Here is a 12,801-nt window from a genome sequence, read left to right as displayed (position 1 = left end):
TAATTATTTCTTTTTTGGATGAATTGTTTCTTAAAAGGGTGTCTTTGGTTTTAAAGTCACTGGTGTTGCAAGCTTTGTAGTTTCATTTATCAGCAAAGTGTGTCTTTACTCTCATTTCAAAGCATAATGTCACTTTAAATACAGACCTCTGTGTTTAAAACTAAAATACGTGTCTCTGCCAGTGCGTCTGTTTTGACAATAAGACAGCAAACCCGTATTTAACATCTCTGTAATATATAGGTCAACGTGACGGAGTTGTCAGTTTCTTGGAACGAGTGGCTTACTGCTAACATTTTAAGGTCTACGTCATATATTTGTTATCAAAGCTGTGGCTTGTGTTTGGTACAGAAAATTGCAATGGTCTCTGAGTCTTTGTCATAAATTTGACAAAATGTTTTGCTTGGGTCAGCACCAGGGTTTGGCTGTACTTGGAGTTTGACATTAGAATCACTGTTTCCAGGGTGTGTTGTTTTTGGTTTGTGTTTTCAAAATGCTTCACTGTTGAAGGAATTCCCTCGGATCGACCAGGGAATTTTTAGGGATTGTCAGTGGGCTGAACCTCCATATGTGCGTGCTGTCAGCACACTTTCTTGAATTTCCCATAACACTAGCAGATGCCCTTTCTGATTGTACATCCTAAGACCCTTCAGTCACATTCCATCCAAACCTCCAAAGCGAATCAATGCTTGAAGGATTCCCCATGAGTGAGTAGCAGACTTCAATGCCATGAGTCAGGTCTCTGACTGTCCTATTTGTGCCTGCTGGGTCAGCGTTGTTGTTTAGAGTCCAGAGCATACGGGGTAGACCACTTCTCAAGTTTCTGAACTTGCTTAGATATCTTCTTTCTGTGTACAGTAGATCTAAAGATTGGTGCTTAGTTTAGTCTTTAAATTGTTCACTTACACTATCGAGAGTCAAATACTCAGTTTGTTTACATATATCATATTGTTAATATTTCATAATTATGTATAATTGTATAAAAATGTCTGTTTTTTTATTGATATGTATATTTGTATTTAAAATGTGTCATATTACATGATTTCTATTGAGCCACAATCTGATCTACTTGCATTCTTCATGGCGCTTTTAGTTTTGTATTACACCACATTTTGCGTGTTGTAGCATGTGGCAACTTCTACAGCGACGTCTTTATGTGTTTACAGAGCGATGCCTACCTTACACACACAAGGAAGAAAGGAAAGAATACCGTTTCCTGTCATTTCTATTTTGAGCCTTGCTGAAAAAAAAAAAAAAGCTCAACAAATGGTGTGTTGATTTAATCTAGTGCCCACTGGCTGCCATTTGCCCTTCCTAATGCCCACTAGAATTACAGTGGGTAATCAGCCTCCTATGCACACAGTGAATCTGATATCGGGGCATCGTTAGACAGATGTAATCTTTACAGATGGGTGGATGACTGCTGTGGAAACGTTTGCTGTCAAGGATTTAGACGCTGATACATCTTTTTGCAATAAGCAGAATTATCAGACCTCACACTGTGCTGAATTTATTGGATCCATCCATCCATATATAAATACATACATACATACATAGAACTGAGACCAACAATTATCAGACCACAATCCAGATCCAGGGCCAAAGTTCTGGATCATTAGTCATTTCATGTTATTAATAATAATATTATTAAATAATAATAATAATAATAATAATACAAAATACTCCTAGACTGCACTTGATTTGTCCAGAATTGTATGTTACAAAAAGGAACTGTAATGATAAAGTAATTATACAACAACAACAACAACAAAATTATACTTTATATTTATTATTTATACTTTATGTCTTCTTCTTCTTATGTTTAGTGATATGTTAAACAATATCTGCACTTCTCTCAATTTATTATGCAATTTAATGCTAACTGATTAGAATTACAGTATGTGTAATTAATTATAGATGAGGCTTATGAATAGGGCTGGGCAGTATGGTCAAAAATATTATCACAATAACATTTTTGGAAACAGTCGATAACGAAAATGCTCACAACAAATTTTAAACGTAGATTGTTGCTCCTAAGTTAAACTCTTTTAAAACTACTCTTTATGGTCAGAACTTGACAAACGCTTCACGTTTTTGAATTCTTTACACTTCTCCAGTCGTTTTTGCTTAATAACATAGTTAATTTCTTATTAAAGTAAAAGTAAAACTGGAAAAACAGTGCGCATGAGAAAGCGATTACACGCTTTTGTGAGCGTTAGCAACTGCACACAATTACAGATTGCATGCTTCCCATCCGAAAAACACCCCTCCCGCTCACCGTGATTTCTGCCTTTGTGTTTATACCAACCACCTCGCGGCAAGTTTCTAAAGCGCCCCAGAAATGGCTCTCTGCACTGCATTGCTAAAGTTAGGCACCTAACCTATTTTTGACGGATAATAATAATAATAATCGTCTTGCTATCGTCAAAGGGTCAGCAACCGGCGATATCTATGACTGTTGTCGATACACAATACTATCGTCTGTCGGCACAACCCTAATATGTGACCCTGGAAGCTGAATAAATAAGCTTTCCATTGATGTATGGTTTGTTAGGATAGGGCAATATTTGAAAATCTGGAATCTGAGGGTGCAAAAAAATCAGAATATTGAGAAAATCACCTTTAAAGTTGTCCAGATGAAGTTCTTAGAAATGCATATTACTAATCAAAAATTAAGTTTTAATATATTACAGTAGGAAATGTACAAAATATCTTCATGGAACATGATCTTTACTTAATATCCTAATGATTTTTGGCATAAAAGAGAAAACGATGTAGTGTTGGCTAATGCTACAAATATACCCGTGATACTTGTGACTGGTTTTGTGGTCCAGGGTTACATATAGCACCTCAATACTATATTTAAAAAAATTTTTACTGTATGGAATCTAGATATTTTTTTGAAAAACAGTAGTCTAAATACATAATTATATTCCATTACTCCATTTATACATGTCTACATTAATAATACAATAAAATTCAATATGGATATCTGACATTTCTGCCACAATACCATGGTGCAGGTAGTGTTACTATCGTAAATCCATGGTAAACGATGCCGAATTGTGAATTGAGAAGCCTTTTGACTGTCCCGTTGCGCACAGAGTTTTCTTCTCTTTGTCATCTGGCCTTGAACTAGCTTAAATTACGAAGTCATTTGTGTTCTTTACTGAATTCAAGCACTTCACACTTGTCTTAAAGCGCTGTTTAGAGCTCACGTGACTGAGACTTATCAGTGTGTAAATGCATCTCGCTCTGCGCTGCCATTTGAACTTTGAACCGTGTGGATAAACGATCCTTGTGGCATGCTTCAAATGAATAGCGCTGTTTAATTTTGTTTTTGGCGCATAAACATTATATCGAACATTTATCGAACTCTCGAAATTTATATCATTTTTATCGCCCAGCCTTACTTGTGATTGTCATCCCTCATAACTACATTATTATTATACATAGCTTTTTTTCACCACATTGTCCAAGGTGTGTTTATTACAATGTTTATAACTTGCCACACAGTTGCCTTCAATGTATTTTACTTATAAGACACAGACTGAATGTTACATAGAGATGTTCGTTTAGAATTAAAAATGTAGAGACCGAGTCCTGTCCTGCCGTGCCCTAGAGCACCGTGTTTATCATTCCCATTTATCTCTTGACATTCTCAGTCCGCTCTGTCCGGGGCTCATGTAGTCAGCAGGTCCACCCTGCCAGACTCACATGGTTGAGCTTTGTTGTATGGTAATCCACATTCACATCAACCTGCGCAGATGAGTCGACCAGGCGTTTTTAGTTTGGACTGGGCAAGAGGGTGGAGTAAGCAGCTTAATGGGTAGCTTTGAGGCCATAAACAAATATAGGTCATACACAACCAGTGTTGTCCACACATCTTGAATACTCCTTTTGCATACTGTAAACCACAACATTTCTGATTACTCGGTCAGTTCTAATAGTCTTTTTATTCAGGTCATTTTATTCTTGCCCCAGACTGTTACAAGCCTGAATGATTGAATGGAATCAATTGGAATGACTTTACAAGTGGATTACAAGGATACAAGATTGACAAATATGGCAAGCAAATTTGGAAATCACCACAGTAAGCAGGAGAAGATGCGACGGGGCATTTGGTGCCAGCTCATTTCACACGGACGCGCCCAGCTGTCGATGTTGACGACACTGTGGTGCTGGATACCGCTCATAGTGTTCGTCCTAAAATATCCCAAGTACTCTGTCCCACGGACCCCAGTGAGAGTTCACTTATATCGGGATCATCCTTTGGGAATCCACAGAATGAAATTTTCTCCCTCTGATTTAAAAAATTCTCTTCCAGCCTCATGTTCCAGGCAAAGTCCCACCTCTCGCTTTTTTGTTTTGTTTTTGTTTTTGCATTGGAGTTTCCAGATTGAGGGGAAATTCTCGATATCTGCTAGCAACACCAGCTCCTTCAGGATGCTCTTGGCAACAGAAGGGTCTAGCAGGATGTTTGCAGAGCGTAACTTTCATTATGACCAACTCATATCTCTGAATGGGTGGTATTGTTAAGCTATTCTTCGGGAATGCATTTCTGTGCTCCTGAATAGAGGCCAATGTCATCCAAATATGTCCAGTGTGATGCAATAAAGGGATTGTGTGTGCCTTCAAGGTCATGTCACGGTTTGGATTACATACATTACATTCAAAAGTTTAGGGTTTAGGTTGTTGTTGTTAATATTTTGTGTGTGTGTGTGTGTGTTTGAAAGATGTCTCTTATGTACTGTATACCAAGGCTACATTTATAATATTCTTACAGTTTAAAATAACGGTTTTAATATATTTTAAAAGGTTAGTATTGCTGTAATGGCTGAATTTTCAACAGCCATTACTCAATCTTCAGTGTCACTTTATCCTTCAGAAATCATTATATATGCTGTTTTGCTGCTAATAAGAAACATTTCTTATTATTATCAATGTTGAAAACAGTTGTGCTATTTAATATTTTTGTGGGAAAGTGATACCGTTTTTTTAGTATTCATTAATGAATAGAAATTGTAAAAAAAATGATATAAAATAGAAATATTTAGTATGTTCTAGCTGTCACTTTTGATCATTTTAATATCTTCTTGTTGAATAAAAGTATTAGTTTAATAAATTAAAATTGTATAAAATTGTATTTTAATTTATTTTTAATTAGATTTTATTGAAATTTAATTTTAATTTATTGAATATTATTTATTGTATTATTTTATATTATATTTTATTTTATTTAATGTTTTGTATTTTTTATTTTATTTTATTTTTTACATTTTTTTTTTCATTTTTAGATTTTAATCTTTTGTTTGTTTTATTTTTTTTATATTTTTTTTATTTTATACTTTGGATTTTTATTTTATTTTATATTTTATTGTTTTATATTTTTATTGTATTTCATACTTTATTTTTAATTTTATTTTTATTTTATGTCATTAGGTTAATGTGTGGCACACCTTCCTGGATGAAAACAATGGATTTTATTTTATGTTATTTTATTTTATTTTATTTTATATATATATATATTTATTATATATATATAATTTTTTTTTTCCATTTCATTTCATTAGGTTAATGTGTGGCACACCTTCCTAAATGGAAAATAATGGAAAAACTGAAATATCCACAAATAAAGCAATATCTCATTTGCCTTTGGATTTCAAAGCTTAAACTCTTTAACTTTTCTGTCTCTGATTTGCAGAGCTTTCATTGGCCCAGAAGAAGTTTGCTCAGTGCCTGGGTGAATTCAAATTTGAGTACATCGGCGATGCCAAAACTGACGATGAGAAGTGCATTGGTGAGTTTTTTTTTTTTTTTTTTTTTTTTTTTTTTTTTTTTTTTTTTTTTTTTTTGCCCTTATTTTAATACTTGACTGCTAGTGTGATATGGGTGAGATTCGTGCGTATTTACTGTTGGTGATTCATCTGTTTATTTCAGATGGGCAGCTCTCACGCTGAGAAATATGTAAATAGTCATACATAGATAAAATTTGCTCATTGTCTGCATGTATGCCATTTCAGATGAATCATTGCAAGAATTCTCCTCCTTTCTCAGAAACTTGGAAGACCAAAGAGATCTGATGGTGAGCACAACCAGTTGAGACTTGCATTAAAAACACAGTTAATACACATTACTCAAATCCGTTCAGACTAAAAGATATTTTTAGAATCATGGTCATTTGCATGCAAAAAAAGCACAAACTGTAGTCAACATAACATTGAGTTCAATACATTCTTCATAAAGTGACATCAGTGATCTGTTGGTTCCTGCATGCTGCAGCACTTTTTGAGTCACAGCTTTGCCACAGGAAGTGAGTTACATTGCCATCAGTTATTTGTGTCCTCTGTCTCAATGACTCTATGATTACACAAGACGGCTGCTTATGTTGAGTCATGTCACATTAAATGAGTTGTTCAGGAACTGTACATTAAAGCCATCCAATGGCATCTGAGTTAAGTACCTTACATTTCAAAGACTAATAATATCTATAGTTAAATTGCAAATTGCTTTTATGGTGTAAAAGTAGATAGATTCCTTAAACTTTTTTAAATGTTCGGTTTTACCTGTGACAGATCCCCTCAACTGACATAAATGTGTGATTTTTATTGCATTCTTAAGGTATGAGATGACTGTATATTCTATGGTTAGCTATCTAGGTGGGAAGGGCTCATGTTGCATGTAGGTCATGTTAGTATTTATTTAGTATGCATTAGAGAGCCTGAAGGCCCTGCCCATGACTCAAAGTGCAACAGCTGACAGTTGTTTTGAGCTGAGATTGGAGCCCCACCCGTTTGTAACACTGCAGCAGGCCAATGATGTTGTAGCCCCTCGGCACACCAAAGGCATGCGTGGAAGGGGTGGAGCCTACAGGCCCTGACGGGGTCCGAAAGACATGCTTATCGTAGTGCAGTGGTTCTGCATCTGTCGGAGTGCTATCATACAGTGGGTTTCTTTTGTTATTTCATCACCTCATTTCAGGCTAAAGATATGTTTTTATATGATAATAAACATTGTGGGAGCCCTCTTGTTCAAGATGATTACTATCTGAAAAACTGCTTTGAATTCTCCGATGTTGTTTATTACTTCAGATAGGGAAATAAAGTGTTGCTGAACCACAAAGTAATCATTTACAAAATCATTTACTTAAAAAAATCATAACAGAATTGTGTAGAGCTGCATCCATACTATTGTACAAAAGCCCCTGCAAGGATTTCAACGCGTTTGCATTTGCTCACAAAATTTTTGCATTTCCCTCAGAAGCTTTGCATTCACTAACAAAACTTCTGCAATCTCTCATAGTGTTTTGTGTTAACCCAAGACAAAACTGGTGATGGAAATAATACATTTCTCGACGTATACAAAACTTCTTTGTGGTAAAGCATTGAAATTAGGGCCGTCACTAACGATTATTTTGGTAATTGAGTAATCGGTCGATTATTCTGACGAGTAATCGAGTAATCGTATAATTAAAATTAATTTATTTGAGGTAATAAAAATAGACCTAAGCAAACAATGGCCTTTAAGGGTGCGTTTAGACTTGTAGTTCAATCTCTTGGTTCATTTGGTCGGGACCAAAAAAGAAAATGATACATTTGTGATCCTGGACCACAAAACCAGTCTTAAGTCGCTGGGGTTTATTTGTAGCAATAGCCAAAAATACATTGTATGGGTCAAAATTATTGATTTTTCTTTTATGGCAAAAATCATTAGGAAATTAAGTAAAGATCATGTTCCATGAAGATATTTTGTAAAATTCCTACTGTAAATGTATGAAAACTTAATTTTTGATTAGTCATATACATTGTTAAGAACACTATTTGAAGAACTTTAAAGGCAATTTTCTCAATATTTTGATTTTTTTGCACCCTCAGATTCCTGATTTTTAAATAGTTGTATCTCGGCTAAATATTGTCCTATCCTAACAAACCACACATCAGTTGAAAGCTTATATTATGTATACATCTCAGTTTTGAAAAAATGACCCTTATGACTGGTTTTGTCATCCAGGGTCACATTTGGTCCTGGTCCGCTTAGCGTTCACACTGGCATTTTTGACAGAGAACCTAAAGATACAGAACCTAAAGGCATACTTATACATTCACAACATGATTGGTCACGTTCAATAACATATATTTCGTGACAGAACTCACCAAACATTCCAAATAAAAGGAGAAGGTGCATGAGACTTAAAGCCGTGCTGTGGTATGGACTAAGCACACACTCGTTGTGTGTATATGATTTTATTTTCACCACCTGCAAACTCACAAAGAGCTCATAAAAGGCACTTTACCTCCTCGTTGCTCCACGTTTGCCCTCTGCTCATTTTGTTTTGGATAAACCGCTTGTTCCCTTCGTGAAATCATGTTGCATAGCATCGTATCTTGTCGTTACTTCCTGTTTTTGGTTCATTTATAAGTATTTGGCCTGTGTTGCATTCATAATTTATTGAAACCGCACCAGAGTTCGTGTTACACTAACAGAGCAATCGCATCAGAGTTGTTTTAATCAAACCAGTCATGACAAGTGTGAACGGACCCTAAATGACTTAAAATACATATATAATAGCAATGAGACAATAATAATTGGTTCAAAAAAAGTATCGAAAGTTATCATATGGTTTTATTGAACAAAACTAAAAATACGTAATGTATTAACAAGCGATTCAATTTGAGTACTCGATTTAAAAAAAAATCCTTGATTGTATTTTGCTCATGACCAGTAATCAACAAAACACTGGAAGTGGCGCATTCCACGGACAAGAATCCATGAAACGCATTATTAGACCATTTTCCAAAGCTGCATAATATATTAAACCCATTAAAAAAATCATAATAAATGATAATGCTGTTGTGGTTTAACAAACACTATGATTCAGTTAAATAAAAATATGCGATGCAGGTTTAATATATGCGCTTTAATTATTTCCGTGCGTGTAGGTTATGAACGTGCATTGCATAGCGGCTCCATTCACAGTAAATGCTGCTCCACACAAACTGTTGTCATTTACATGGAGCTTCTCAAACTCCATCTCTGCATATTGTTGTGAGTTTGGGTTTATTATAACATTCATCTGGGAAGGTATTTCATCAGATTTGAAAGGTAAATCATTTATAAATCTACGCAAACACAGGAGAATACATTAACATCTTTCTCAATATGATAACCGTTCATCGTGATTTCAAAATAAAAGATGAAACCTTTACTTTTTACTAGAGGTCGACCGATGTATCGGTTTTGACGATTGATTGGCAGAACTTGGCAGAGTACTTTGTACTGTACATTTTGATGTCTATATATTCAATAAATGACAGTGGCTGTAGCATTTTTGTCATAAAGAAATGGACAAATATTACATTTTAAATGTTCATTTAAATTAAATGTTGTTTAGTCAATATTAAACAAGGATTAGACCGCACAGTGAAGTATAAAAACGATCGCCAGGACATTGGCGCCCTCTGCAGGCATTTGATATAATGTCTAATATACATTAGCTCTATTGTTTGTAATACATTATGTATTTTAACAGTTTTGTTCAATAAAACCATATGATTACTTGCTTTTGATACTTTATTTGAGCTGATTATTGCTTCATTGCTATTATGCATGTATTTTAAGCTGTTTCAAAGACTATTGTTTGCTTAGGTCTATATTTATTACCTCAATTTTCAGATTACTCGATTAATCGTCAGAATAATCGACCGATTACTCAATTACCAGAATAATCGTTAATGACAGCCCTACAATAGAACTAATGTATATTATGCATTATATCAAAGGCCTGCATAGGGCGCCAATGGCCCGACGATTGATTTCACACTTTGCTGTGTGATCTGCTCCTTGTTTAATATTGACCAAACAACATTTAATTTAAACGTCCACTTAATCTTTAATACTTGGCCAAGTCAATACAACAGAAATGCTACAGCCACTGTAATTTCTTTAATATGTGGACATCGAAACGTGTAAACTCAGAGTGAGGGGTTGAGCTTTAATTTTGAAATCGCGATGAACAGTTAGCATATTTTCAAAGATGCTGATGTAGTATTCTCCTGTGTTAGTGTAGGTTCATAAATGATTTATCTTACAAATCTGATGAAGTTGCACACATTGCATTCCTAATTAAATGTTATAGTAAATCCAAACTCATAAAAATATGCAGAGATGGAGTTTGAGATGCGCCACACATGTAAATGAGAAATGTTTGTGTGGAGCAGCCATTCTGATATGCACGTAACCTACGCACATAAATAAATTGAACTGAATTGCAGCCTTTTTGAATTCACAATAGCACTATGCTTTATTATGGTTTCTGAATGGTTTTAATATTTCATGCAGCCTTCCGGTTAAATCGATGAATTTGTTTGTGCAAGTTTTGATTAAAGTAAATCATCCTGCTACTGCTAATGTTTGGTAAAAATAAATTAAATGATGTCCTATATCCAACCAATTTTCTTTTCACAGATGAGAAACATCACAGAGACACTGATGAAGCCTTTAGAAAAGTTTCGGAAAGAGCATCTCGGCTCAGCGAAGGTAAAAGCATAGCTCTTCTCGTCATCTCTCACATGTTTGCATTGATGTAAAAGATATGGAAAACTGTGCTTTTATTGGAACCAGTTAAGTATTTGAAAAACTTGCTTCTCGTAACATGCGTTTAAAAATAGTAAGTTCCTCCATTGCATATGTTCTCATGCTATCTTCAGGCAGAGAGAAAGAGGTACGAGAAGGAAACAGAGAAGTACTACAGCTCACTAGAGAAACTTTTAAACATGTCAGCAAAGAAGAAAGAGCCACAACTACAAGAGGTACTTCACATTTCATTCTTCCCACACACAAGATGGATATGTAATGCAAACTGTTTTTAGAAATGGTACTTTCCTTGTGTATCTCAGAGGAAAAAACAAAAAAAACAAAAAAAAACAAAACAAAAAAAAAAAAAAAAAAAAAAAAAAATATATATATATATATATATATATATATATATATATATATATATATATATATTTTTTTTTTTTTTTTTAAATGTAAGGTCAGTGGTTTGCTATATTCTTTACAATACTGTTTGTTGTAGTTATTTAGTGTAGAAACTCGAAGACTGGGCACATAACCTACAGAAGACGAAGTTTTGTGATTTTTGCTTTTTTTGTTTTGCGTAATTAAAGGTTTGTTATTTCTACCATATTTATAAAGCTAGACATCTCACCCAAGTTCTTTCTAAGCCTGGGAAAGTATAAGAGTGCAGTGTATTATCCTGCTTAAATTTTGATCAAGCAGTGTGGGGGCAACATAACCTTTTATGGCATGCCCATCATGCCTGTATTGTATACATTGAGCATAAATAGCACTATAGACTGTTGATATTTTTATGGTGGGCCATTACGTTACTGAAGACTGTATGACGTGTGTGTGTGTGTGTGTGTGTGTGTGTGTGTGTGTGTTTGAGTCAAGGGCAGTGGTTTTACCATTGGGCTGTTTTGAGTCAGACTGTTGTGTATGATTCCTATAAATGATGAAGTTCTTTGTTCCCACAGTAATCTCTCCCACCTGTCCTACATTTACATTCCAAAAAAGGCATACAGTTTAATGCATGAACTTAATCATAATAAACAAAACAGTGCATCTGTCAGTTTATAAAAAAATCTGATGATTATATTTCCAATAAGTAATATTATATAAAGATCTAGCTAATGTTACAAACACCATTTGGGTTAGACTGTTGGCATCCATTTCTCTTGTTTACAAGAAACTGTGGTTATTAAGATGTCAGCTGCTTGAATTTGAGCGTTATTCCTGTCTTCCATACACACCAGAATGCTTAACACACAGAACAATAGCTTAAAGAAGTCTTTTTGGTAAAGCCTTGAGACTTAATACCGACATTACTGTGTTAATTTTTGATGGAGATCACAAAGAAATGTTACTAAGAGACATCGGTGTGGTACACTGTATTTAACTGTATTTGCACACCTAATAACTATAGTACAGTAGTTCGTGTTTAGTACTGTTTATTCAGACACAGTTACATCATCTATGTTGTTTCTTGCTTTTGAAAGATTCCATTTTCAGAATAAGGCCTGTAAAGACAAGCAACACACAGTCAAGTAAACACAGGAGAAATATGACAGCTTTTTGAAAAAACATTTCTCTACCTGCATATCCTAAGTCACTTTTTATTTGTATGTAATGATTTCTCTCCCTGTTTTCATTTCAACTGTTATGGTTCTTTTCCTTCTGTCCGTCTTCAGGCGGACATGTCAGTGGAAGTGATGAGACAGCACTTTCAGGAGTCCTCTTTGGAGTATGTTTGCAAGCTGCAGGAGATACAGGAGAGGAAGAAGTTTGAGTGTGTCGAGCCTGTGAGTGCATGACCTTTCGTCCAGATTGTCATTCAACTTGATTTATTTCAACATTGTTTGCCGTCTTGTTTGCCTGTCGATATCATCTGACATTCTGTTACTTATCACGAAAAAAGAAAGGAAACACATTTACTGAAATATACTTTCAATGCTGTGAAGCGATTGTACAGCACCAGAATAAAAGTTACAAATATACATTACTGTGTATACAGTACATACACTGTTTCATAAGTACTGCCATAACACTTAAAGCTGTTGTGTGTAATTTCTGCACCACTACCAAACCGAATCGCACAAATGAGGGCTATGTTTGGAATGAAGTAAGACTATTTCTTTTGCCTGATGTAGACAAATTTTATACAAAACTGAATTAAAAATAAGAATCTCTTTACTTATAAAATGATAACTGGACACTACATATATACAGATAGGTTAAATCATAATA

The 12,801-nt window shown here is 34.7% G+C and overlaps 1 protein-coding gene across 2 annotated transcripts in view; it reads left to right on the top strand.

Moving 5' to 3' along the window:
• Positions 1–12,801, top strand: part of arhgap10 (Rho GTPase activating protein 10) — a 79,929-nt gene that overhangs the window by 19,058 nt on the left and 48,070 nt on the right. For both annotated transcript variants that reach the window (XM_051117322.1, XM_051117332.1), the window contains exons 2-6: positions 5,702–5,797; positions 6,021–6,082; positions 10,462–10,533; positions 10,704–10,805; positions 12,246–12,356. In XM_051117322.1, the coding sequence (XP_050973279.1) occupies positions 5,702–5,797; positions 6,021–6,082; positions 10,462–10,533; positions 10,704–10,805; positions 12,246–12,356 (443 nt within the window). The remainder of the gene's footprint in view (positions 1–5,701; positions 5,798–6,020; positions 6,083–10,461; positions 10,534–10,703; positions 10,806–12,245; positions 12,357–12,801) is intronic.

The sequence above is a fragment of the Labeo rohita genome, chromosome 1 (genome assembly GCF_022985175.1).
Source record: "Labeo rohita strain BAU-BD-2019 chromosome 1, IGBB_LRoh.1.0, whole genome shotgun sequence".
Lineage (NCBI taxonomy): Eukaryota > Metazoa > Chordata > Actinopteri > Cypriniformes > Cyprinidae > Labeo > Labeo rohita.
The sequence above is the reverse complement of the archived record's forward strand: the minus strand, read 5'-3'. Positions and strand labels throughout refer to the sequence as shown.